General features: G+C 43.9%; 1 protein-coding gene across 1 annotated transcript in view; it reads left to right on the top strand.

Annotated features, from left to right (window-relative positions):
- Nucleotides 1-10,845: 10,845 nt before the first annotated feature.
- Nucleotides 10,846-27,893, top strand: part of LOC310874988 (rho-related GTP-binding protein RhoN-like) — a gene marked incomplete at its 3' end in the record, with an annotated part of 63,286 nt that continues 46,238 nt past the window's right edge. The window contains exons 1-2 of the mRNA XM_083787979.1: nucleotides 10,846-11,271; nucleotides 13,684-13,771. Of these exons, the coding sequence (XP_083644105.1) occupies nucleotides 11,158-11,271; nucleotides 13,684-13,771 (202 nt within the window). The 5' untranslated portion in view covers nucleotides 10,846-11,157. The remainder of the gene's footprint in view (nucleotides 11,272-13,683; nucleotides 13,772-27,893) is intronic.

Genomic DNA, 27,893 nt, shown 5'->3' with positions numbered 1-27,893 from the left:
CTTAATGTCATTCACACCATGGCCATGTCTACATACATTACACCCCCGGCCCCACACCTCTTATTAAATGTTTTTGCAGATTCACACTGATCTCATAAATGGCCAATATGAAGTCCTCACGACGGAAATCCGTCCCCAGAATGGAGAACTTTAAGCCATGTGTGTGTGTGTGAGAGAGAGAGAGAGAGAGAGAGAGAGAGAGAGAGACACTCACTGTCTTCCTCAGTGTCAGTGCAGTTGTTATTCTCAAGGGTGACGATGGGAGGCATACAGGTAGCAGCAGCAGACTCCTGACTCATGGCAGCTGAAGGCAACATGCTGTGACTGGGTAGATGACCATCACCTGTAGAAAATAGAGCTTAAGTGGTTAAATTCAGAATAAGGCAGTCGACAATCGCTGCTCAAGGAGTGTGAGGGGAAATGCATCACTCAGTTCACACGGGTGTGATTTTTACAATGAGAGTCAACGCTAGTGACGTCACTCTCATACTAGATCACGCTGACAACAATAACACTGTCAAAAAGATTACCCTACACCTAATCAAACACCACTCCCCATGAATTAAGTCCTTGCCATTAGTTCTATGAGATGAGACTAACCATTAGATGAAGTCCTTTTCCTTCGTTTTTTCCCTGTGTTAACGCAAATCCCATTTGCGTCTCTCTTCAACCAGGTCACTTTAGGGCATGCAACTTCAGGCTTCTTTGTTGTCACTGGCACTGCACGTTTCTTCTAGATGGAGACATGTCATTAAATATAGAGAGATAAGCATCAACCAAACAGGAGTTACATTTATTACACAGTTATGTACGAGAATGTAACTTACCTCCGCCTCAAGAAATGCCTCCCCGATCAGAGCAAGAGCTTCCAATCTGGCCTTACTCGACAATGACTCGCTATTCCTGCGTGTTGCCATTTTACTGAAACAATACAAAAGGTGTAAGTTATTAGTTAATACATACCAGTAACCAGACTGAAGCATTACTTCACAGTAACTCCCCCTTCAGGCAGTGTTGCCATGTCTGCTTATTAGGGCATTAAGCAACTAGTCGACTAGTCGACTAGTTTTCCCCCTAATTTGTAGGCCTCAAGATCAGGTAGATTATAGTTATAGTCACCAATGTACACAGTTTTTAAATGTACAAATATGTATTTCCAAAAAACAAAAACATTTTTTTTTACATAATAGGTAGGCCGACTAGTCGACTAGTCAACTAGTAAAAGTGACTAGAAGTGAATGCCCTACTGCTTATTATAAGCAACCTGTGACTTGTTTTTTTCTGTAAAATCACTTCCAAATAATTTATTGGTAGTTGCTGGTTGGTGTTTTTTTGGGCTTAATTATAAAGTGTAGCCTACAGACAGTAGTTGCTTATTTATGTACAACCTCACAATGTGTCACTGTGAGCTTGTAGATCCACTATTTCATTAATTTGTGCTTGTTTTCATAGACCTGACCACTTGTTTAGTTGTTTCTCTTGCAAAACTGGCAACACAGCAAGAGAAAGAGGAACTTATGCACAGTTTGCACACACAAACGCAAAGACAAAAGGTGGATATTTGAGGTAAGTAAGTTGGGTTGCAATGTTACTTACTACTGTACAAAGACTTGCTACACACTACAGTACATGTCACATGTGTAGTGCTTGTCCGCATTAATCAATCCAACAGGATTAATTTGCAATCTAACATTAGTAGCACTAACATTGCCGTGTAACGTCAGTTAGCTGTTAGTAGCCTGGTTAATAAACCAGACGGCTGATTCGGTCTGGTTTATTAACCAGGCTAAGCTGTTAGTATACATGGGAAACTAGTAGCTTCTACCTGAAGCTCTGGACTGGAAGGCCACTCTTCTTCAACTAGACATTGTTTTTCCTCCACGGTGGAAATGGCTAACAGGCTAACCCCCATACACAATATATATTAGCCACTGTCTAGCTAAATCAATACACAGTGATATGAGCTATGGTGTTAACCGCTAGACTCCTCACAGTGTCAATGCACACATCATACAGTCTTTCGCTTGGTTTACAGTGTTTTTCATGCTCTAATACTGTGTAATATCCATAGCAACGTCACCAACAAACCGTGGTTCGCTCGTCTCGTCCAGATGGTCCAGACAGACAGAGCCTTCTTCTTTTTATTGTCCGGCAGTGTGGACGCCGCAAGGCGTATTACTGCCCTCCACTGGTCTGGCGATTTAAAAAAGACACCCGTGTGAAGTGAGGGGCGCTAATATATTAAAGTCTAACTCTAACTCATCTTGATTAGGTGAATGTGATGTGATGGTGATGTAAAACAAATGGTGGTGCAAACACAAACATTAAACACCATTAACAATAAAGAGACATTATGACGTACATTTTCCCTTCATTGTGTTTACAAATCAAACATTGAACTAAAGACAAACATTAAACCTGCTGGCGCTCCCCAAAAAGAACACACACTCCTATACATCCTTATTATAAATGGTGTCTTTCTGTGTTGTACTGCATTCTGGCTGCCCATGTTGCCATGCCCTGGCTGGCTGTGTAAAAAAAACATGTTCTGGTTTAACCCACAATAGCCGTAGCCCCAGCCTCAGTCTACTCTACACACTAAACCCAAGCGTTTAGGTTATAAACAGTATTAAACACGTATTTGTAACACTTTTTGAACGTGTCACAGTGTTTAGATTATAAACAGCAGAACATGTTTAATCCCTGTAACACTTTTTAAACACATAAACGTGTTTAGTTTTTACAATCAAAGTCAGTCATATAGGTGTTTAGAATTTGAACACTAGGTGTTCTCGTGAGGTGTTTGAGTGAACTCGTGTTCTACTGTATTTTATGACCATTAATAAACACTTGGCATTTTATTATTACACACATGGTGTTTAGGTTAAACGTGTCACATGTTCCAGGGATTTACATATACTCAGCTTTACTGCCTGTCTACGAGATGATGTGTTACAATTACAAAACATGTCTTACTAACATTAGGTTGTAGCCTAGTAGTAGGCTGCTCCCCTTTACCTCCTTCTCCCAACCTGCTTGCCACTCCGTCTTATCCTTACTTGTATGCTGTAACCTTAACTGCTCTGCCGCCTCTGGGCGAGTGATTTTCCCCCGTGGGATAATAAGGCACCTATCTATCTATCACTCATTAAACCCCTCAGCTCCACCCTCCCCAGGGGCAGGTGAACATCTAATTCTCTAAAATCTTTCCTTTGCCAAGAGGTCCACATTCCCTTTCTATACCCCAGTGTGCCCTGGAAACCAAAAGACCTCACACCCCAACCCTATTCTACTCGGAGTCTACTTCTAGTGCTGCAGAGCCAGAGCATAAACAATAACATATTTTGGTCTCCCCGAAGGATTGCAAATAGCCAAAGTTTGAATAGGGCTGAAGTGGTTATGTATTTGAAATAATAATTTTTTTTCTTCAAATAATTGCAGTGGAGTAAATTGTCTCCCTATATCCAATATATCTTCTCTCTCTCTCTCTCTCTCTCTCTCTCTCTCTCTCTCTCTCATTTTAGCTGTCAGGTGTAAAACATATACAGTACAAAGAGGCATATAGCAGGGGTTCCCAAACCCTTTCAGCTCTATTCCTGACACTAAATGGAAGAAAACTGAGTAGATAGAAGTGTGTGATGTCAATGTGGTCTTCTAGTTAAACCACTTAAATCCTATAGCCTACAGCTCGTCATATGGCCAGAAATTGGATGGCCACGATGAACGTAGTTAATGAGCATCTATAGCGATGAAGCTGACCCAGGCAGCATGGATTAGACAGGGAGGTGGAGGTGGGTGGATGGAACATCATTTGAGCTTCAGGTTCGTTAGAGATTAATTCAATCTAGGGTAGGTACCCTCACAAAAATCATGCAGTAATCCTGGTCTAGCCGGGGCGCCTGATGGAGGGGAAAGGAACTGGTCGGAATCACGTGTTCCTTCCACGCGCTACGTCCGGCCGGGGAAACTCCCCCCTGTCAGGTGAAAAGAAGCAGCTTGGACTCCTCATGCATAGAAGGAATCATGAGGTCAGTCCGCTGCCCCCCAGGTTGGCAGAGGAAGTGTAACGCCCAGGATTACATTAGATAATTGACACTGGGTGATAAAATGGGTTGCAAAATCGTGGGATAAAGATTATAAAAAAACAACTAAAACCAGGTGTGTTAATTCCAGTTTCAAAGTGGACAACTGTGTCCTGTGAGTGGAAATGGACATGGGAAAAGACACAGTTCATTTAAAACGACCTTGTTAGTAGACTATAATCTTCTATACTGGGGGTTTATTCCTCCAGTTTAATTATGGATTACAAATGGAACGTGGAACCCGCCGTGGCAGTGAGAATGTCTTCTTTGTTGTGTGTAATTTATGCTTCATATCAACTCTGATCACTTGGCTGTGACATCGTTTCAGTTTACATTCGGGCCAGTTCACCCTGATGACAGCCACAGTGTATATAGGACAGTGACCTTTTACCAAGTCATATGGCATTTTGACTTTCAGCCAGTACCACGTGTCAGCCATATAGGCTGTCTCAACCATAGACTGTAAAACAATAGTCTCAACAGAAAGGCAGGGAGACCAAATCCAACCAGTGCAGTTGGGTTAGTTACACTTCCAGTATATCTTCTCTAGATTGGACAAAAATAACATGTTATTCATTTAAAAAAAGTTTATGAATTGAAATGCTACAAATTAAAGCGCTCACGCTCAGGTTGGCTGAAAGGTCTGACTTGTGTTGTGAGATTGTATACTGCTTGAACCGTGCATGAACTCGTTTTGGGGGAAATGCTGCTAATTGTACCCAAGTGACTGCAATTGATTGCAGCTATTTATTGCAAAAAGCTTTATACCCCTAACAATGTGCCATAACTCATTACATACTTTCCACATTGTTTTCTTAAATTGTTTTTATTATGTTTTGACACTTGCTATGGCAATGCAAACATAGGTTTTCTCATTCCAATAGCAATGTACAATCTATGTAAAGCCCCTTGGATAAAGGCACTATAAATCCACCAACAGGACAGGCATGCCGATTGATCCATGTGAGCTTGTGGATCAGCTGATTTTTATGTGAAATAGAATTCTGTTGACCGTATGTTCTTGCATGTGTTCACTTTAACACAACAACAGCGTGTGCATGTTGTAGTGCATGTGAATATGGATACATGTTTTTGTCACATACGCAGTGTCTCAAGGCCTCAAGACTGTCTGGGTTGTCTTTTGGTCTGTTATAGCCTATAGGTGACCGTTAATTGACCTTAGATGTTTTATATCCTTTTTTATCAGCCTATATTACAACCTTTTCAGCAATATGCTCTCTAGTAGTGCAATATCATTTTCTCCACCCCTCTCTATCTCTCCGGTCTCTGTCCGGGTGGGCTAGCAATCACCCAAGCAAATCGCCTACAATGGTTGACTGTTCAATTAAGGGAGTGTCCCATCAAATTTCAGGTGAAGTGGAAAGGAAATGGGCGTGGTTATCTGCTGGTCAAGTCATTTATTGCACCTGGAACCAACACCAGGCATTAGATTAGATTTAATTTCATCCTGAGTCCTGACTGCAAGCCAGAATGAAGATTGTCACCACCACAATCTCACCTTGGGAAAGTATTCCAATACGGGTAAGAAATAATATTGATAGTGTTATCTTGGGTTTTTATAGCCTATACAACCTAAACAACCTAAAATTACAACTTGGACTGCAACTACATCACTGTAATATAATTTAAGGAGGTTTGTCTCCAGTGGATCAGGGAATATGTCTTCTATGTTTATCTTGAGGTTTTCCGACGTCGAGTCACAGATAAACTCAGACGTGACCGTATTAACGACAGCTTGGAAACATTGCGACTCTTGCTTTTGGAAAAGCCAAAGACCCACAATGCGGTGTGTATGACATTTACAAATGCATCTTTTTCTGAATGAGTTGACTTCTTCTTCATTTCAGTTTCCGCTGCTGGCTATTATCTGTCATGTGCAGGTGTGGTAAGGTGAGCTTGTAGATCTGCTATTGTCATTAAGGTGGCTTAAGTCTACCTTTTCCATTCATGGAAATGTAGCAGAGTCGAAATACAAATTTTTGTCTTTAAAAACTACTAAAAGCTAGATACTAAATTACTTGAATACAGTAAATTCTGTCAACCATGTATGGTGAGAACACAAATGCAGGACAACTAGACCACAGGATCCAAACTGGAGTCTGGGTAAACAAAGACGGAACATATCAGACATTGTGACACAAGACATTATAACCAAATTCCAACGGTCACATGTTACAGTGAAATTGGTGACCGTCTAATCATGGACATGCATGGAATCACCGCGTTAAGGTTTGTGGTGTTTAGGCGTATCGGAACCAAGAACTAACAGGGAACAGAATACACACCTACTGTAAATACAAGACTATTAATGAGAGTCTGAGCACTATTCTTACTATATCGTGTGTTTTGTGTATATTTCAGTGGACTCCAAGGATGCAAAAGGCACAAATTCTGGAGAGTGTGGTTGATTTCCTGAGCAGTGACCAGGTGATGGAGATTATTAGCCATCGGAAGAGAACGGGTGTGCTGTCCAGCGAGGGGCAGCAAGGCCCCAGTCGGGACATGATGACACCGGTATGGATTAAAGTTCTCAGTCGCCACAAATGATTCCCATGCAGTCATTTGGATTCCATAAAAGCCTGCATGTCTTCTATGGAAGCTGTCACGGACCGAAAATAGCCAATCTACATAATGTGAGCTTGTAGATGGGCTATATTTTAGTGAGCTTGTAGATGGGCTATATTTTAGTGAGCTTGTAGATGGGTTATATTTTAGTGAGCTTGTAGATGGGCTATATTTTAGTGAGCTTGTAGATGGGCTATATTTTAGTGAGCTTGTAGATGGGTTATATTTTAGTGAGCTTGTAGATGGGCTATATTTTAGTGAGCTTGTAGATGGGCTATATTTTAGTGAGCTTGTAGATGGGCTATATTTTAGTGAGCTTGTAGATGGGCTATATTTTAGTGAGCTTGTAGATGGGTTATATTTTAGTGAGCTTGTAGATGGGTTATATTTTAGTGAGCTTGTAGATGGGCTATATTTTAGTGAGTTTGTAGATGGGTTATATTTTAGTGAGTTTGTAGATGGGTTATATTTTAGTGAGCTTGTAGATGGGTTATATTTGAGTGAGTTTGTAGATGGGTTATATTTTAGTGAGCTTGTAGATGGGTTATATTTTAGTGAGCTTGTAGATGGGTTATATTTTAGTGAGTTTGTAGATGGGTTAGGCTATATTTTAGTGAGCTTGTAGATGGGTTATATTTTAGTGAGCTTGTAGATGGGCTATATTTTAGTGAGCTTGTAGATGGGCTATATTTTAGTGAGCTTGTAGATGGGCTATATTTTAGTGAGCTTGTAGATGGGCTATATTTTAGTGAGCTTGTAGATGGGTTATATTTTAGTGAGCTTGTAGATGGGTTATATTTTAGTGAGCTTGTAGATGGGCTATATATTTTAAGGAGTATTTGAATTGGTCAAACTAGCAATAGAGTATGTTCAGAAGCAGCATGCATAATGGTCTTGGATATTTCATAAAAATCAAAGCCTCAATCTGCAACTTCAACTGGTTGGGGGCACGTTAATGGCAGATTACGACTTGGCCTGACAAAATGTTTCAGTCATTAACACCAGTGTTTTTTTTGTCGACTAAAACAAAGACTAAAACATTTAGTTCTACTTTTTCTAGACAATTTTGTCAACAGATTAAAACTAGACTAAAATGTTAGGTAGGGACTAGAGGAGAAGAGATCCAGTACAAGTCATTTTACACTTTGTTGCATGCTGAAAATATCAGATCTACAAGCAAGTGTAAAATCAGATTGGCGGGCAATAAAGCCTGCCAAAATACTTTTTAGTTGACTAAGGTCACATTCTCACCTAATACTTCGGTAGACTCAGATCCGTATGGGCGGGGAATTGGGTATCTTGCATATTTAACTGGCTGGGGTTTGCCTTCACACTGTCATTCGCAGCAATTGGAAACGCAGCAGGGGGGACCTTTATCAATGTGTTCCGTTCATAAACTATAGCCTACACAGTGAAATCTATGGTGATAAAATTACACTCATAACGTGCATGTGTCGTGCCGTCTGGGACCCCCCCCCCCTCTCTCTCTCTCTACGCTCGCAGCCGCCACACACTGTTCTTTTGGGCATGGAGGCACAGCGCTGCATGAGCGCACTGATATAACTCCCCAGTCCCACACAGTGACAGCACTCCATGTTTACGGCACGCACAGACAGACATACAGACAGACAGAATATTATGTAGGCTATAATACACTGCAGTGTTTTTATGTGTTTTCTTAAGCAATTGATTAATGTAGCCTACACGTCCTCATTTCGATCAGGGCTTCAGTCTCCTTATTCGACCACGTCTATCCACAGTAACGGGACATCTTTGCGCTGCGTAAAATATGCCTTCTCCGTCTCCAACTGTGTTCAGCTCCTCACCCGCCACATTATGTTTGCTTCATTTCCTTTATTTACTGCGGATTGCATTCACACCTGCACCGAATCGTAGTCAAGTGCGATTCGAAGCGAAGCGAAACCCACGTTTTTGGGCGGAGTAAAATGCGGTTATTTGCTGCGCATTAGGATTCGAATGAGCCTTCACACCTGCCAAACGAAGCGCACTTTCTGACAATGCGCAGCAGGATCCGTTTTAATCGCAGCAAAGCTCTCTGGTATGAATGCGACCTAAATCAACTATAGATTTAGTGGACTTAAATCTTATGACATTTAGTCGTATACAACTAGACTAACACAAACATTCCAGGTGACTAAAATGTGACAAACTAAATGTAAACTCTTCAAGAGACTATGACTAAAACTAAAAATCTAAATTTGCTGCCAAAAACATCACTGATTTAACATTTTATTCTGTTCACAGGAATTCTGTGGCGGTGGCGGCATGATCCCACAGGGCTACCGTGAGGGAATTCTGACACAGGGCCGGCACTGCGAGGGAATGACGCCGCAGGGCTATGTTGAGGCCATAAAGTCGGAGAGCCTTGACAACATGGTGCCATGTCTACCTAATGTGCGTCTCTGTAGACAACCAGGAGGCCCCTGGTTCCTGGTAGGAGCCGGAGGAGGGCAGCATCCAGCTCCACATGGGCATGGCATCCAGCAGCTCCATGGAGCAGTGACGAGCCCTTCTATCGGTGGCCTGTCTGGGCAACAGCAGCACGCCTGGTCTCAAACCAGCCAACGTTTTGACTTCTCCCCCTATTCCGCTACCTCCTTTAAGGCTCCCTGCGCTCTTGAGTGCAAAACCTCGACATCCAAAATGGGTCACTCTGAATCTGATCACACCTCTAAGACCCAGGGATACCACAACACTCCTTGCCCCACTGCCAACCTTATGGTCATCATTGACCCAATGTGGAGTGGGGCCATATAAAGTGACGCCAGTTTGGCTCTAACATTCTAATGGTCTATATAATGTTGGAATTGCCACCTCCTTGTGATGCCCAGTAGGTTATGGTGCAGGTTACACCAACAAACGGATGTATAAATAATAACTGTAAATATGTTTGAAGTGAAATTAATTTGTCATGTTTTATTTGTGCTCGTGGAAATGCTTTTATTTTTAGTAGACGTGCTGTGTGTATTTAATACTGTGTGTGTGTGTGTGGGCAATAAACATGCCGTTTCCTGGTCAATTGGTTTATGTGTGATCTTGTATCTGGACATTCCAAACTGGACCTGGTTGTTAAAAAGGAATTTATTACGGCACAAGTTCAACTATGGCCTATTTTGATGGTTAACGTAGACTACATAGTACAGTATGCAGTATACCTGGTGCCCACTCTGTTTTGGTACCTGGGGGATTCATCAAGTGCCGGCTGCATCATGCATGGTGTCTATTCATTCTTCCACGGGTGCAGCTCACAATGCTGCATTTGATTTGACATTATGTCGTACCACCTTTTAACCAGAGGATGGCAGCAACAATACAGCAATGACCCATCCAGTTGCAATGCAAAGACAGCATTTCATACAGCTGACATTGATCTCTCAAATGGCGTTTAGTCATTGGTTTCAGCCACAGGTAGCATGATAACTATGCCAGTGCTTCTCAGACTTCAAAGACTCAGACCTCAAGGGAACTAGACAACTATATAGGTCCATTTGGTTCTGTATTAAAGGTTCCATTTGGAACCCCCAGCTCTTTTAATAAACATTTTCAGGTGGGATGCCAATTTCAACCAATCGGGAGAGGGTACCCAATACCATTTCCATCACCTTAGTTTTAGTGTTTATAGGCTCCGTCTGCGCATTCCTTTGTCATCTCTTCCAATTTCACTTGTTAATCCTGTATGTCTGTATGAGTTGAGTTCTCGATCCCGATTGGATACACTTGGTATCCAATTCCACCCTGGTCTGAAAATTCCCTTTTCTGTTAAGAGCTGGATAAATAGAAATCAATTAGCCTACTTTACTGCACCTTTGAACGTACGTGAGGCATGTGTGATTCCAGAGTAAAGTTTACATTTCCACCATGAATTGCCAGTAGTGGACTATTTACGCACACGCACACGCACACGCACACGCACACGCACACACGTACGTAGTGGGGGGAAATATATATTTCATTAAAATCTGCCAGGTGTAACTGCTGCTGATAAAAAATAATAATATGCAAAGCATGCCCGGGGGGTGTGCGCACATCCATTGGGTGTTAACAGACCGGTGGGCGTGTCTGTGGGGAGGGAGGACGCGGACAGGACAACAGTGCCTAGTAGACGACTAGTACTAGTAGCCAGTTATTGAGTGTTGACTGTTGAGAGAGAAGCAGCAGCAGCACAGCATGCCGCTCATGTTTCACTATTGAATTAAAACACCTTGAACTTGTCTGGACGATATTAAGAGCCACAGACATATTACAGAATACAGACGGGACAGAACGGTTTGGTTTGTGTTTTAACATCTTTAAAAACGGGTTTGTTTTGGGTGTGTGTGTGTGTGTGGAGTGGAGCTACTAAATGACCAGGACGCAGCAGCTATAGCCACCGCTCGCCGCTGACAGTCACACCGACCCGGGGCACGGCACGGCACGGTACGATACGATACGGGACGGGACAGGACCCGGGACCACCACCACCACCACCATGGAGAGCAATAAACCGGCGGGGACGAGCCGCTGTAAGGTTGTGGTCGTCGGCGACACGCAGTGTGGCAAGACGGCGCTCCTCCACGTCTTCGCCAAAGACTCGTATCCAGAGGTAAGAAGGAAACAGAACCAACAACACAACACCACATGTCAGACGTCAGTCTGAATGATGGAATATGAACTTCATTTCGTTTCATTTAATTCCGTTTAATGTCAGTCAGTAAACGCTTTTTATGGATTTGTCGTCATGGCGGTCAGTCCACACCACTCAGCGCCGACGGTGGCTCAATTTCAAAGGCTGCCATCGCGCAAAGGTGTCGCTTGCCTGAAGGGACAGATTTACGAGATAACTACTACTGTTGTTGTTGTGGTTCAGGTGTCGCTTTACCTTTCCATTAGGCCGTTATACAAATACTAGGGAATACAATAGGCTTGATCATCACGATGGACTCTTCATAGTCATAGTTGGTAGCGCGCACCCCTGTGCGTAAAGCATGCTTGTGGGCAAGTTGTGTGACATGGAAACCGATGTCTTCTAAAATTGACACCAAGTGTAATTCACTGTCATGACTTATTTTTACATGTTTCGTTTTATTTTACTTAAATACTCTCGTTTAGGCTAATTGTTTAGGCTTTAGGAATAACAGCACACTGTAATTCCAGAATATAGTTCAAACTTCAGAACTGGCCTTTAACCACACAACCAGCAGCAGTTCTGTGTTTACAGAACATTGAGACATTGTGTTGACAAGTCGCCTGTTGATGGCATGATAAAACACTAAACAGCCAGCCACCAGTCGCCTATAAAGTGTCTAAGTTGATAATGCATTTGACAGTGTGCGCTGTTGTCCAAGGAGATGAAGTAGGGACCCCCCCCCCCCTCCCGCACACGCACGCACACACACACACACACACACACACACACACACACACACACACACACACACACACACACACACACACTACATATTGGTGTAAGTTCGATTCTATAAATGTCTTCTTAAACATTACAGTTTTCTGGAAATTCTATGTTTCTATGTCAGTGGTGCTCAAACTATTTCATTTCAAGGACCCCAATATCATATTATGTAATTGTCTGCCGACCCCTATCTGAAAATATGTAGTTCCAGGGACCTTCCAGAAGCAAAGATTTGAGTTAAAAATGTTCGTTATATTCAAAGATTTGCGCTACATTTTCACGATTTTTCAAAAATGGCAGATCTACAAGCTCATAGCGGGGCACCGAGTGCTGCACTATTTTTCAATAGCTAAAGTATAACATAATGCTTAAAACACCAAAAGGGGTTCCCACCCAGAATGGAATAATGACCTAAACCCTCAATACTTTGTAAACCTGACCTTTAGCTATACTTGGTTTGCTCTTCCTTTCCCTGTACACCAAAAACTATTTGCTGAAAATAGCCGGTCAATTCTGACCTGAGATCAGATTCTAAAAATGTCTGTTTGAAAATGACAGTTTTCTGAAAAAGCCATGTTTCTATGTCAGTCATTCTTGGATTTTTCTAAAACAGCAGACCTACAAGCTCGTAGCGCGCCACTCGGTGGCGCGCTATGAGCTTGTAGATCTGCTATTTTTCAATAGCTAAAGCATAACATAGTGCTAACACCAAAATGGGTTCCCGCCCAGAATGGGATAAGCTCACAAAGCATCGCAGACACGGTCTGCACATGTCAAGCATCTTGGAAACTTCTAAGCACTTTGTAAACTTTGAAAAAGGGCTATATAAATAAAGTTATTATTATGCGATTTCAAGTCATTAAAGTCCCTGGCTATCACGCAAAGATTTGGCGCTGAAGACCCCCATATTGGTCCCAGACCCGCTGTTGAAGACCCCTATAGAGCGTCGCAGTCCCGTCCCCTTTCATGACGACGCCGGGCCCAGGAAATGAATCCCAATGCATTTTTCCCATAGACATTTCAAAAAGTATTTCTTTAAAGACCTTTTAAGCGTCGTACGAAGCCAACTCGAGTCGTGACAAATCATGACAACAAACACACAACAAGAGTTGGCTTTGTCCGTGGCGTAAACGTTTTTTAAATAAATACTTTCTGAAAAGTCTATGGGGAAAATGAACGGGGATTTCTTCTTTTCCGGGTCTTTCGAGGGGGGGCGGGACTGCGACGCTCTATAGCTGGTGTAGGGCAGTCCTTGCCCTACACCAGCTATAGAGTGTCGCAGTCTAAAGAGGACGAGACGCGAAGACCGTAAGGGCGCCGCCATGTTGCTCACATGGTGCTCCATGGAAGGAAAGAAACATGCGCAGTTGAGACCAAGGAAGCTGAACGCGGAAGTGTTGGCTGCATATACCCCGTTGCGCATGTTTCTTTCCTTCCATGGAGCACCATGGAGACACATGGCGTCGCCCGTACGACGCCATGTTCTCTTCGCGTCTCGTCCTCTTTAGACAGTCCTTGGTGTAGGGATTAAAACTTGCATGGCCTGATTGTTTTGGACCTAACTTCTGTCACCCGGGCCGTGTGGCTCTGCTGCTCTGCTTTCAGAATTATGTTCCCACGGTGTTTGAGAATTACACCGCCAGCTTCGAGATCGACAAGCAGAGGATCGAACTCAACATGTGGGACACTTCAGGTGAGGAGGAGGAGGAGGAGCTCGCATTTCATTTGTCAAGTTCTTTTGCAGAGAGAGGGGCTTTCATGGCCAAGGGAGAAGCCACTATACTGTACATGACACTAGCGTACACGGTGAAATCTTCAGTGACCCATACGGGGTCCATTTGGTTACATTTGTACAGTCAGAGTTAGAAATGGACTGGGGTTTGTTTGTGACTCAGCCCTGACCATACAGAAAAAATATACTTTTGTCATACTGCTTAATACTCAAACTATCCAAAAGTTGGAAAAACTTTGGAAACATGCAATGTAGTTATTATTATAAAAAAATATATATGTTTGGTGCCTAAGGTTCACAGAAACCAATGATTAAGATATTAGTAGCCATTAAGCTATTAGTCCAAGACATTATGCAACAGTTTAGCGCTCATTTACAGTAAGAACCACTTATGTTACGGATATATGACACGAATAATCAGGAGTCATATTTCATTTCACAGCTTATCCAGTGTACCGCCTTGCGCCCCGGTGACACGCACATAAAATAGCTGTTATCTGTTATATAATCGTAAAAAAACCCAGCATAAAGTTCAAATGGGCAGGTTATCCATATTAGACGACTTCCTCCCCCTTTTTTTGAAGGTTGGCCCAGCCCTGTAGGCTCTTTCTCACCAACGCCTCCTAACCTGTTCTCACACACACACACACACACACACACACCACGATGGAACTTGAAAGCCTTTCCGTTGAGCTCCACCTCAAGCCACGGCAGAGACAGACAGACCAGCTAGACCACCTCCGGGATTAGCAAGCTCTAGTTGTAGAGGCGCGTTGCATTTGCTTTTTTGTTTTTTTTTGGGGGGGGGGGATGACAACGTCTGCAGCGGGGCGAGGCTGTCCAATTCTCTTTTTGAACAACACCCAATTGCAGGTTGTTTCGCCAGCCTGTCTTTCTCAGTGCTGTACGGGACTATATGTCGATTACACACAGAAAACCTCAACAGTAATTTTCTCACACGAGAGTGTGTGTGTGTGTGTGTGTGTGTGTCTGTGTGTGTGTGTGTGTGTGCGCGCGCGCGCCTGTGTGTGTGCGCGAGCGCATGGTGATAGAACTAGGACAGTGTGGCTTTTACTAGGCAGCTCCCAGGTGTGAATGAGTGCCATTGTATGAATGTGAAGCAGGGGCTGTGTTGCTAAAAAAAAAAAAGAGCGTGCAATGCTGCATGCTCAGCAAATCTCCTCCATGTGAACAGGGGTTTAAAGATATCTACAGCATGTCTGTGTGTTAACACTGACCTGACTATATGGAGACGTTAAATAAAAGCCAGACGCACGGTATAAATGCAAAGCATGCTCAACCACTTACAGAGACCACTTCACTCATTCTCAGTATGTCTTTGGAGAGTATGCATGCTGTGAGTGGCAAATCCAGTGGCAAAGTGAGTTCAACATTGTTTAATGCAACCAGATAGGAGTAGAGTGGCTGGATGGTACACTGAACCCCTTAATTGCTCCTGATGTGCTGGTTGCAGCCTTGCATGGTTTCCGCCGCCATCGGTGAATTAATGTGTGTGTCAATGGGTGAATGTAATGCATTCAACAAATATTTACAAAATAAATATGTAAAGCGCCTTGGATAAAGGCACTATATAAATGCACCATTTACTTTTCCGTTTGGATGTATGGGCTGTCAAGGCCAGGAACTTCATTTTTCGTTTTTTTTGCCACTCGTGTTTGCCACTCGCGTTCCCGCATAACTTCCGCTGGGTATGATGATGATGATGATGTCACGTGCATAGCCGCTATACTGAGATGGTACCTACCTATTGAGTCTGACTGGGTCAGTGGTGGAGGGCTTTTGGCAGGTCAGAAACCTGCCTGCTACTATAGTGACATCATCTGTAGGCATATTTCAAACAGGAAATCAAAACAAAATCACACTTGTGTGAAGTGAGGCGTGCAGCGAGGGCAGTATTTACATCACCCCGATCTTACGTTGTCATTTACTACCCTGACATCAAAGTCCATAGACTTTGCTGGCAAACTATTACATCATAACTATACCCTAAGCAAACATTAAAGTCCATAGACTTGGCTGGCGACGGGGAATTTATAATTAGGCTCTAAACCAACATTAAAACTCTATAGACGTGGCTGCCTGTCAGAAAGCCATGCATTGGAGGGGCTAGCTTTATGAATGCTTGTACAAGTTTGGTGTGTGTGTGTGTGTGTGTGTGTGTGTGTGTGTGTGTGTGTAACCCACATTTTGTCTTAACACAAACATAAAATGTGACATCTTACCGATAATAACATGCTCAAAATAGGGACGGAGGCCCGGATGAAAGTGGTTAAAGGAATTCTCGTGGAGGTCCAGAAACCATGGAAACAACACCTCCATGTGTGACCTTAGTCTGTGTGACGCTGTCTGTGCTTTGGAGAGAGGTGGTGATGGATGCTGCTAATGTTAACATATCTGAGAGCTCTGCCGAAAGATTTGGCGTCGATACAGTAAAAGTACTGCAATAAATAAATGCATAATATAATGACCAACTCTTTGGGGAAACGGCTGATCTGCAAGCTCACAGAGATGGGGCTTGTTGTCTTACCACGAGCTTGTAGATCGGCTATTTTTTTCCCCTTCCGAATAGGCGAACATATGCATGTTCTACTGTACTACTGTACTGTTTTTTTTATTATAGTTTATTTTGCTAGCTTTTGTTATAATAATAATTTCTTCTTCTTCTGGGGGGGGGGTTACTTTCCCCCGCCACACGTGTGACCTTAGTCTCAGTGACGCCGTCTGCGGTGGAGAGAGAGGGAGGGAGAGGGAGGGAGAGAGAGAGAGAGAGGGAGGGAGTGAGAGCGAATGATGGATGCAGCATGTGTGCGAGCGCTACCTGGAAGCTATTCTGAGGCTGTCTCGTGTGCGTGGGCACCTAGGGCTGCCCTTCACCCGCAGTGCCCGCCTGTTGATGGTGCCATGCGGCCAGATCCTGAGTGGTAATTTAACCAACTTAACCCATTTAGGCCTGAATGTCGAAATTTCTAAAATGTCTTCTAAATCCTGACTGTTTTCTGTCAGGATTTGTGCCACATTTTCACGATAAAAAATAAATAAATAGCAGACCTACAAGCTCGTAGCGCGCCACTCGGTGGCGCAATATATGAGCTTGTGGATCTGCTATTTTTCAATAGCTAAATTATAACATAATGTTTAAAACACCAAAAGGGGTTCTGGTTCCCAAACCCCTTTAGCTCGAGACCCCCAAAAGATAAGTTGGATGTTTTGCCCTGAAGTGAAAATGTGCAGATCTACAAGCTCAGTGTGAGCTTGTAAAGATGCAGCTGCTATTTTAACTTCTTCTTTAAATATCATTATTTTAATGTATGGGATTGATTCAATATGTTTGTTTGTTAATTAAAATGTATAGAATTCTTTTGCATTTCTTTTGTATTTAAAACAATTACAGTGACTTAAAACCACACATGGTTTGACCGGAGTCCCTCAGGGCTCTATGCTAGGGGATTTTCAGTTGTGAGCCTGTTGATTGGCTGTTTTCAGCAAAAGCGTTCTCACAATGCAGATGGTGGTTAAATGAGCACTCTGGATTTGACTGTGTAACTACTCTATGAAATTAATTAATTAAATTAAAGTGACTTTGAAAGTGTGTGGGTGTGCGACTGTGCGCGTGCACGTGCGTGTGTGCTCGCTCAACATCTGCTATGCTTGTTTGTTGTCACTGAAAACACATTTTCATGTGTGCTGCCAAAAAGAGGAAATCCTTGCATTTCCAAAGGTGAGAATAGTATTTTGGTCAACAGACTGAACATATTTTGTGTCTTTTTTTATGTTTAAAAAATATTCAAAATATTTCGATTTATTCTCAATGTGTTTTTAAATAACGGATGTAACACCTCACAATGTGTCTCTGTGAGCTTGTAGATGAGCTATTTTCATTTGTGCTTGTTTTCATAGACCTGCGGCCACTTGTTTCTCTTGCAAAACTGGCAACATAGCAAGAGAAAGAGAGGAATTTATGCACACACAAACGCAATGCACTATGGGCTGTAAGAAAAAAGGTGAATACATGTTGAGTGTTGACTTTCTGTAGCCAACCTGTTTACTTTTGACAATAACTCAGAACAGAGTTGCATCAAACGTTCTATGAACCTCTCTCCTATACGCACCTGTCGCCTGTAGGTGTGCAAAAGCCTTGCTTTTCATGTCTAGTAACCCCACATTAATATCACTGCAGAGCCACATCTGAAAATACTTTGTGGCTGGAACCATCATACAAGAATGGTGTTGTTAAAATGTCTCAAAAATATATTCCAATTCTTTAAACATTTCATTTAAGATGTTTTGAAAATAGCAGAACTACGAGGTTCACAACGCGTTGCACTGCGAAGTGCAACGCAATAGATTTGGTGTAGACTGAAAAAAAGGCCATCCAAATTCAGAGCCAACTTAGGTCACGTTTTACAAATGTCTAGAAGATTTGAGTGGTTAAGTAATTTAGCTGGGGACCCCCTGGAATCCCCTAAAGACCCCCACTCTGGGAGAACCAAATGTCAAGTCATTGCATTAACACAAGCAGGCTGGCAGTGTTCTCTCTCCTTATGCGTATAAATGTATCTATTCTGAGCTCCAAGCAGAAAACACCGTAAGGAAAAACAAAATAATGACAAACTTGTTAGCTCGTTAGCATGTTGTAATGCTACAAACCTATACATCTATGAGCTTCAAAATGAAATGAGTAAAGCTGAATCTGATTCTGGATACAAAGGCAAGACCTCATAAAAATCCCCAAACAAGATGGTAAAATATTTTTTTTAAACTAATGTCAACTTCTATCTTCCCCACACTCCTCTGTGCGTGCGTGCGTGCGTGCATGTCGCTATTGAAGCCGCTCACGTGTCTAGACAGAAACACTGGTATATTAAACCCATTTAGTCCTGAAACCAGATTCTACAAATGTCTTCTAAATCCTGACAGTTTTCTGAAAAACCCTATGTTTCTATATCAGTGGTTCTATGTCAGGGACCCCCAGAATTATATGTAATTGGCCCCAGACCCCAATCTCAAAATATGTTGTTCCAGGGACCCCCCCCCCCCCTCCTAGAAACAAAGATTTGAGTTAAAAATGTTCACTCTGAAAGAATATATATTCAAATATTTGCGCCACATTTTCACGATTTTTCAAAAATAGCAGACCTACAAGCTCGTTGCGCGGCACCTATTTTCAATAGCTAAATTATGATGTAATGCTTAGAACACCATAAGGGGTTCCCGCCCAAAATGGGTTAATTAAGCGCTTGCAGTTTGATCAACAACCACTTGGCCCCTTGTGCCTGTGACTCTCCATCCCCTCTACCGCTGTGATTGACAACCTTTTTCATTTCAAAGACCCCCGGTTTGATATGCTTTAGGACACGGACCCTAATTTCTAATGCTTTTTATCTCAAGGACCCCTGGGTCCCTGGTCCCCGTGTTGAGAACCAGTACTCTATATATACCACTTGCCTGCCACCGCTCAACCCCACGCTCAACCTCTTCTCTTCTCTTCTCTGCTCTGCTCTGCTCTGCTCTGCTCTGCTCTGCTCTTGAACTCAACCTCTGCTCTGCTCTGCTCTGCTCTTCTCTTCTCTTCTCCTCATTGCTCTGTCAATTATTTAACAATAACATATTATAGCTTGGCTTCCCTCGATGTTCCTCGATCTTTCCATACTTCGGTTCACTCAATTGATTTATCTGGTTTCTATGCTGCTTATAATTATTTAATACATTCTCTGTCAGTCTCTCGAATGTTACCGCTTTTTACAGAGCATCTAAATGCATGTGTCTGTCTGTGTGTTCGTGCGCGTGTGCGCGCGCGCCTGTAAGTGAGTATAGTTTTTGTTGTTGTATCTATAATTCAGTCAGACACTTTTGTGGTTTATAAATGTCTGCTCCTGTGATACTACAGATTATCCGCGCAAGCATGCTATGACAAACAACCTGTGATGAACCATTCACGGGCACAACTCTGTTTTAAGATGCATAGACACCACCACCAGGGACGTGCACACACATAGACATCAAAGGGGGGGGGGGGGGGGGGCTTCAGCTTTTTCATAGCTTTTTTCCCCCCCGAAGTCTCCTGAACTTGAACACAGTATTTTGCGTTGAACAAAGTTGTTTAGAAATCCATGCCGTTACACCCCCCCCCCCCCCCCCCGGAAAATATAGCTGCGACGCGTTGTGAGCTTGTAGATCTGCTATTTTCGCATTTTCTTTGTCCAAAAAGTGCCCTCTTATGTGATTTCAGCCCCTGCCTCTCTAACGCTCTGTCCAAGTCCCTGGACATAACGCGGTACAAGCCACAGAATTCATACAGAATTAACATAGCGAAGAACTAAATGCCAGACGGAGCAGGAGGAGGAGGAGGCTGGGGAGGCGATCCCTGCCAAGCCACAGAAGACGTGCTGCTACTGTCTGTGTGACCTTTGCTGAGCGTGTGGCATGACAATTGATCGGTGTTCCACTTAAAGGACAACTTCGCCCGCATTCGACCCATCTTCACATAATTGGTCTGCAGCGCTCCACACACACAGTGATGCTTAGGATAATGGTGCCATCTTTTTGGCTACTCGGTATGTGTTCTCTGTGGTCTGGATGGCTTGGCTGTCTGTCTGGCTGTGGATGTGTGCCAATACTGGACAATGAAATGGTTTCTGTGGGTAGGCTTGATTCAAGGACCAAATAATAATAATAATGGATTGCATGTTTAAAGCGCTTTTCTATGCACTAAGTGCTTACTCAAAGCACTTTACAATGGTTCATTCATTCATACATGGGGGGGGGGGGGGGGGGTGAAGCGGCGAACAGTCGACGCAAGCGTCCTCACTTCCCTCATTCACACACAGTGTTGTCGGGGTGGCGGTGGCTCAGGGGTAGAGTGGCCGCAGTTCGAACCCGGGCTCCTCCAGAGTTTGTGTTACAAGTGTAGTGTGAGTCCTTGAGCAAGACACTGAACCCCTAATTGCTCCTTATATGCTGGTTGGTGCCTTGCATGGTTTCCGTCGCCACCGGTGTATGAATGTGTGTGAATTTGTGAATGTAATGCACGTAATGCGCAATCTATGTATGTATATAAAATGCACCATTTACAAATGGTGGCAACAAGGTGGGGTTCAGTGTCTTTGCCCAAGGACACTTCGACATGTAGAGACAGGAGGAGCCGGGATTCGAACCGTCGACCGACGGATCATTGGACGACCTGCTCTACCTCCCGAGCCACAGCCGCGAATGCTACTCCTGATAGCAGCAAATGCTACTCCTGAATCCTGATAGCAGCAAATGCTACTCCTGATAGCAGCAAGTGCTACTGCTGATAGCAGCAAGTGCTACTCCTGATAGCAGCAAATGCTACTCCTGATAGCCGCAAATGCTACTCCATAAATGTCTCCTATGTTCAGATTGGATAATCCAATCTAAAGTCATTTTACATATTTTGCTAGGGCTGGTAGGAGTTGGTTAACTGCCGACTCCCCCCCCCCCCCCCCCCCCCCCTAGAGGCCAATGTCTTGCGTGTGCCCTGATCTGATCTTCTTCAAATTGGTAGTGGAAAGTTGGAAACGAAACTTTCACATATAGCTATATCTATCCACACTATATCTATCTATCTATCTACTCTGTGTACACTACAGTATATCCATCTAATTGCACCAAGTTTTAAGTTAGCATATCACATTGTGCTATACAGATCAATATCTAACCGTAGGTGTAATATCACAGCAGTATCGATTATGCTGTAAAGTGTTCGTCCCCGCCCACCTCCTGCAGTATAAGCAAGCCTTTCACTGCAGTGAAAGAAAGGACTTGAACTCCTGATCTGAGGTCAGCGAAAAGTGCATTATCTGTGGAGGAACGAGTACAAAAACTGGACTGACCTGGTCAGAGGAGCGTGGATAGACCAATGTGAAATCCATCACTCGCTCTCAGTCCATCACGACTTAAACATAATGGAAATAAATAACGGCGTTCAAACCTTGGATCTCTGGATTCTCCATCTTTCCACTTTTTGTGTTTTTGTGTTTTTTGTTTTGTAAATAATGCCACGCCATCAAATACCATTGCAGATCTACAAGCCTGCATGATAATAAAAGAGTGATTATTTTTTTAGACTAAGAACATAAGGTTTCCACCCGACAGTGACGATATTCGAGATGGTGGACAAAGTATTCAACTCTAGTACTCGGGGTGAAAGTATATATAGATACTGCTGGTGAAACATTACCCGACTACAAGTGACGGTTTGTGAGGTTTATTTTAGAGTTGTTCCGATACCGATACTGGTATCGGTTACTCGGTTCCGATACTTTGACCCAATACCAAAAGCAAGACTGACCCAACACTGCAGCAAATCACCAAAAACAGCCGATCTACAAGCATAAATGACAACTGACAAGTGTAGATCAGAGATCCATCTGCACCTATATGTCTTCTCATAGATGGGGTAGAAAGTACTCATATCGGTACTCGGTATCACTACAAAGTAAGAACTTGTACTCGTACTCGGTCTGAAAAACAATGGTATCAGGGAAACCCCTTTTGGTGTTAGCATCATGTTATGCTTTAGCTATTGAAAAATAGCAGATCTACAAGCTCATACAAGCTTGTAGGTCTGCTATTTTTGAAAAAATCGACTGACCTAGAAACATAGCTTTTTCAGAAAACTGTCAGGATGTAGAAGACATTTTTAGAATCTGATCTCAGGTCAAAATTGGTTAATTGGTTCCATTTAGTTGCAGTAGGCCTGCAAGACTTATTACGTGTCCCTCTGTCATCTTCCGCGGTGACCTCAAGTTCGGCCGCAGCGGGAAGATAATGGGGCTGCAGACGTTGCTGAGCACGTTCCCGATGCTGATCTGGTGTTTACTGTGACTGACATCAAAGACAAAAACCATTCAACATCCAACCTGGATGAATGGGGGGGATTTGTGGAGAGATTGGTGTGGCTGAGTTCGAGAGAGGGAGGGAGAGAGGGAGAGAGAGAGAGAGGGAGAGGGGGAGGGAGAGGGGGAGGGGGAGAGGGAGTGTGCGTGCACATGTGAGCGATGGCCAAATGTCCTCACAAGAAATCGTAGAATTAGAGAACTAAAAACATTGTCAGGACAATTTCCCTGAAAAATGCTAGTTTTATGTTTTTTGGGGGAAAAAGGTTTTTAGAGTTATGTTTGCAATTAGAAAAAAGTTTCATTTGGGGGATTTGGCATTAGGATTAGACATTAGATGCTCTGTGTAAGGGTTGTCATTATAGTTAAACAGGATTTATTCTTAGCTGCGTGGCAGTGTCATGCAGCGAAAAACGTTGATGTCCTCACAAGCATAGTAATACAAGCCTGTGCGTGCGTGCGTGCATGTATGCGTGCATGTATGCGTGCGCGCATTGTTGTTCCTTGTGTCTCGCTGTGTGTTGGCTTTGGCAGAGAATTATCTGTCATCCAATCTCCCACACATCCCCGGGAGATTATACTCAGAGTGAGCTCGCTCTCGCTCGTCGATTGCCCTCTAGGAGGGCAGCGATACGAGGCAGAGTGAGGACCCGACCGCCTCTCAGAGGGACATAGTGCCTCAACACACGCATCTGCTTTTGGCCTATTATTATCGAGCAAATAACAGGGTTCAGAAAGGCCAATATAGGATCGAAATAAAATGGTTCGACCTGTCTTCATATTTTCTGTCCTAACCGCGAGGCATGGCCAAAGCATTCACCGGGGGTCCACAGCCAAAGACGTTGAGAACCCCTGCCCTAGAGCATGGGTTCCCAATGTGGGGTCTGGGGACCCCTAGGTGTACTTGAGGGAGTTCCAGGGGGTACCTATAGCTCAATTACAGATAGTTAGGAATCAAATGGACCCTTATGGGTCTGTAACTCAGAGAGTGTACGAATGGAACCAAATGGACCCGTGTGCGTGCTGTGCTGTTGGCCTGTCGTGTCACGTGTCCCCCCCACTGTAGTGTGTGCATGTGAACATCTTGTTACCGGGGTGGTCCGGGGGGGGCGGTTTCCAAATCACCCAAATCACTGAATGCTCCTTTAATTTCGCATTGACTGAAATTATCATGTTGAGATTATTATTATTATTTTAAAACATATAGACCCAATTTAGACTGTGTCTGATGATAACACAAATGATAGATGAATGTTATATGTCTACATGGCATTATGCTCCTTGCATACGTTGCTGTGAAATTATGCATTATAAAACTGAAATCAAAGCAGTTTATAGATTTGAGAGTGGTTTGTTTGTTCATTCCTATAGTTGAACGGTGTGGTCCTAAAGAGTGTTGCCTTCACAGCAGAATGTGTGAAAGTCTGAGATTGTCTTAAAAAACCCAGTGCTCGCCAAAGGGGGGGGGGGGGGGTGGTTAGCTGAAATCGTTCCCCCCCCGGGCAACTTCCTCTTCACTAATTTAAGTGCAGGTTTAATCGACACACTTCAATGCACATGCACTCACTCACGCACCTCTGCACGGCACGCTATAGGGCTGAGCCATATGGCTTAAAAACAATACCTCCATTATGATTATTGAATGTTTTTAAGTGCTGCAACCACTTCCTTACGCAGCTTTGTGTGTCTGTGGGTGGTTGGCTGGCTGTGTCTGTCCCTGGCTGTGTCCGAGCACGAAAATAGCGTTCTGTTCTGTAGTTCTGTTGCGCAGCCTAACACACGCAGGGCGGCTCAACCGGAACCGGCCCTCCCCCCTGGGCACGTTCCTGGGGGTCTGGATGTCTCTGTCATTTCTCGACCGTTTCGGACGCGGGGCGGCTTGCCGGAACCGGGCCGGCACCCTGTGGGTCTGACTGGGAGTTTCGGGGACCCCCCCCCCCCCCCCCGGGGACGCCCACACAGAGTTGCACCACTTACTTCACACGGGTGTGATTTTTTTTTTCTTTGTGGAAATGGCAGATCTAGGCCATTTAAAGTGTAATACAGGGATAAAGTGGTTAATCGGACTGATCGATTAGGTCGATTTAAAAAGAATGTATTGGAAGGAATCTTTTCATGCCGATTCATTGTCTTGATATAAAATACCTACTTCTCGATATGAGCGAGATTAAGTCAGTTATATTGCTTATATTGCACTCAGTGGATCATCTCTCTCACACACACACACACACACACACACACACACACACACACACACACACACACAGAGAGAGAGGTGCTGCCAGCTCTGTCACATGCTAATTGTCGTACACATTAGCAAGTCCAGCACCACCTGGAACAGATCCCAGTTCAGGTGCAGGTATTTCAAGTCCTAATGAGTGTGATCATCTCCCTATAGCAAGTTGTCTTGTGTCACACGATATCAGCCATATTACACACCCTTAAATCTACCATCCAGTGTTCCTTCTCACTGTTCGGGGGGTTCTCCTTCTGCTCAAGGTCAGGCCAAGGACTCCGTTTGACTTTTAAGTAAGCTCGCCGTACTATACTGTACTGTAGGGTCCATTACCCTCAGAGAAGCAACGCTGCCGTTTGGCTTTTAACCTATTTTGACCTGACATCGAAATGAGAAAAAAAGTCTTCTAAATCATGACAGTTTTCTGAAATACCCATGTTTCTATATCAGTGGTGCTCAATATGTCATGTCAAGGACCCACCGAATTATATGTATTTGGCCCGCCGACCCCCATCTGAAAATGTGTAATTCCACGGACCCTCTCAGTAGCAAAGATTTGAGTTAAAAACTCGCTCTGAAAGAAAATATATTCAAAGATTTCAGCCACATTTTCACGATTTTTCAAAAATGGCAGACCTACAAGCTCGTAGCGCACCACTCTGTGGCCCGCTACGAGCTTGTAGGATCTGCTATTTTTCAACAGCTAAAGCATAACCCAATGTTTAAAACAACCAAAAGGGGTTCCCTTCCCGCCCAGAATGGGTTAAGGAATCCCAGAGAAGCAACGCTGCTGTCAAAGAGGAGGATTTTCTATAACAACATCATTCATTCATGAGATATCTCTCATGACCCCGATTACATGTTGACTCATTGGAAGTCTAAACAGAGAGAGTGAGAGTGGGTGAGAGAGCGAGTGGGTGAGTGGGTTGGTATAGGCACTTGGTTCAGTGACAGACAGCGCGAGTGGCTAGGAAAGCTTGTTGTGTTGAAGCCAGAAGTGTGCATTGGTGGTGGTTTCTAGTCCCCAGACAGACAGACAGACAGACAGATGGATGTTGTATAGCAGGGGTGCCCACTCTTTTTTGACATGAGAGCTACTTTCAAAATGACCAGCTCAACAAGATACTCACTGAAAACATTACAATGCCATTGCTGAAAATGGCTTTGGAATAGCTGGCGCAGCGCTGACATTACATTTAAGACAAATGCACCTGGAATGGGAAAGGGGGAGAAATGGAAAAGGTAGTTTTTTTTTGTTTGTATTTCATTTGTAATATACCAACATTTTGTGCGCAGCAACACTCTTGAAAACAACGTATTGCATTATGGGTTTGAGCTGACAGGCTCGTCAGTCAATCAATAAAGTCAACTTAAATCAAGTGGGCAGATGCCAAAAATAGTTTTTATATATTCTTTAGGGGCATGTCATGTGATCTATACCTGCACAGCCTTTGTGATCTACTGGTAGATCACGATCTACCTTTTGGGCACCCCTGTTAAATGTATAGTGACTGTGGGAGTCGGGCAATACCTGGCCGCGCCGCAACAGACAATCCAGCTTAGCTCTATTGACACGGTGCGTTGTGCCGTGCCGTGCGTAGGGTCGCCGAGTGGGAGAGCGGGCGGTTTCGATGCCAGCTCGGTGCACAAACTCACTTCTTTTGGCATACATAGTCGGCAGGACGTAGAGCGTGAGGGACGTTGTGGCGTCGTGAAGTGGTGACGTGCGAGGAGGAGTATACACGCTCCAAAAAACTGACGGGGTAGACCCGGGCACTGCGGGGAGTATACCCGGGCACTGCCCTGGAGTACCCGGGGCCGCAAGTTGCAACAGCTCTGCCATGCAGTCGAGCTTAGCCCTATCCCAGTCCAGTGCACAAACTCACTAGAGAAAGAAAGAGAGAGAGTCAGTAGTTGCTGCGAGAGTGAGGTCTATAGCCAACAACACCAACTCGGAATTCCTGGATCGCCGCAGCCCTCCACAATGTCCTATATCCAACATCAGGTTCTTGAGCTCTAGCAGTGTTTGTCAGCCATGCTGTCGCGCCGCAGCACCGTCTACGTAGGTGGTATATACGCTCCTGGCTTTGCTCCCATAGGGTCAATATACTTGACCCTCAAGTTCTGGGTGCCTGACGCACTAGTGCCCTGCCAGCCTCATCCTTCTCTCTCTCTGACTTGAAACGGAGAAAGATGGAGGGTGTGAGGAAGAAAAGAAAAAGAGAGAGAGAGACAGAACAGTAACTGACTGCCGTCTGTCAGTCGGCATGCATGTGTCTGTCTATCTGTGGGCCTGGTCCACTCTCTGCTCATGCATGGCGTCCATTAGAAGAGAACTGGAACATTGGAAATCAATGGACTAGATGCACCTCCACTCTCCATCCCTAAGGACACCGCCAAATCCATCTCACTGAGACACAGCCCTGAGTGCTATGTTACAAGCGCACGCGTGCACACACACACACACACACACACACACACACACACACACACACACACACACACACACACACACACACACACACACACACACACACACACACACACACACACACACACACACACACACACACACACACAGTGTCAGCAGAAAGACGAGTCCTGACTCCTGAGCATTTTAAACAAACTCCTCAAAGTCCTGTTTCCTTCCTGCAGTGATGTTCTCAGGAGTCTACTGATGTCACCACATTATGAAGGCCCTTGTTATTGCCTCATTTAGTGCTTGCATCCCCCTATATTTCTGCCTTATGCACTTTCGGAAAAATCCTACTCTCAAGAAATATTTCTACTCTATTTCTACAAAATGTCTTCCCAATCATGACAGTTTTCTGAAAAAATGTTTCTATGTGTCAGTGGTTGTGGTTCTCAGACTATTTCATGTCAAGGACCCCCGAAATGATATGTAATTGGCCGCCGCCCCGGTGGTGGCTCAGGGGTAGAGTGGCTGGATGGTAACCGCAAGGTTGCC

This window comes from Protomyctophum parallelum (genome assembly GCF_964188405.1).
Source record: "Protomyctophum parallelum genome assembly, chromosome: 17".
NCBI classification, from domain to species: domain Eukaryota; kingdom Metazoa; phylum Chordata; class Actinopteri; order Myctophiformes; family Myctophidae; genus Protomyctophum; species Protomyctophum parallelum.
Note: the sequence above shows the minus strand (reverse complement) of the source record. Positions and strands in the feature narration are given on the sequence as shown.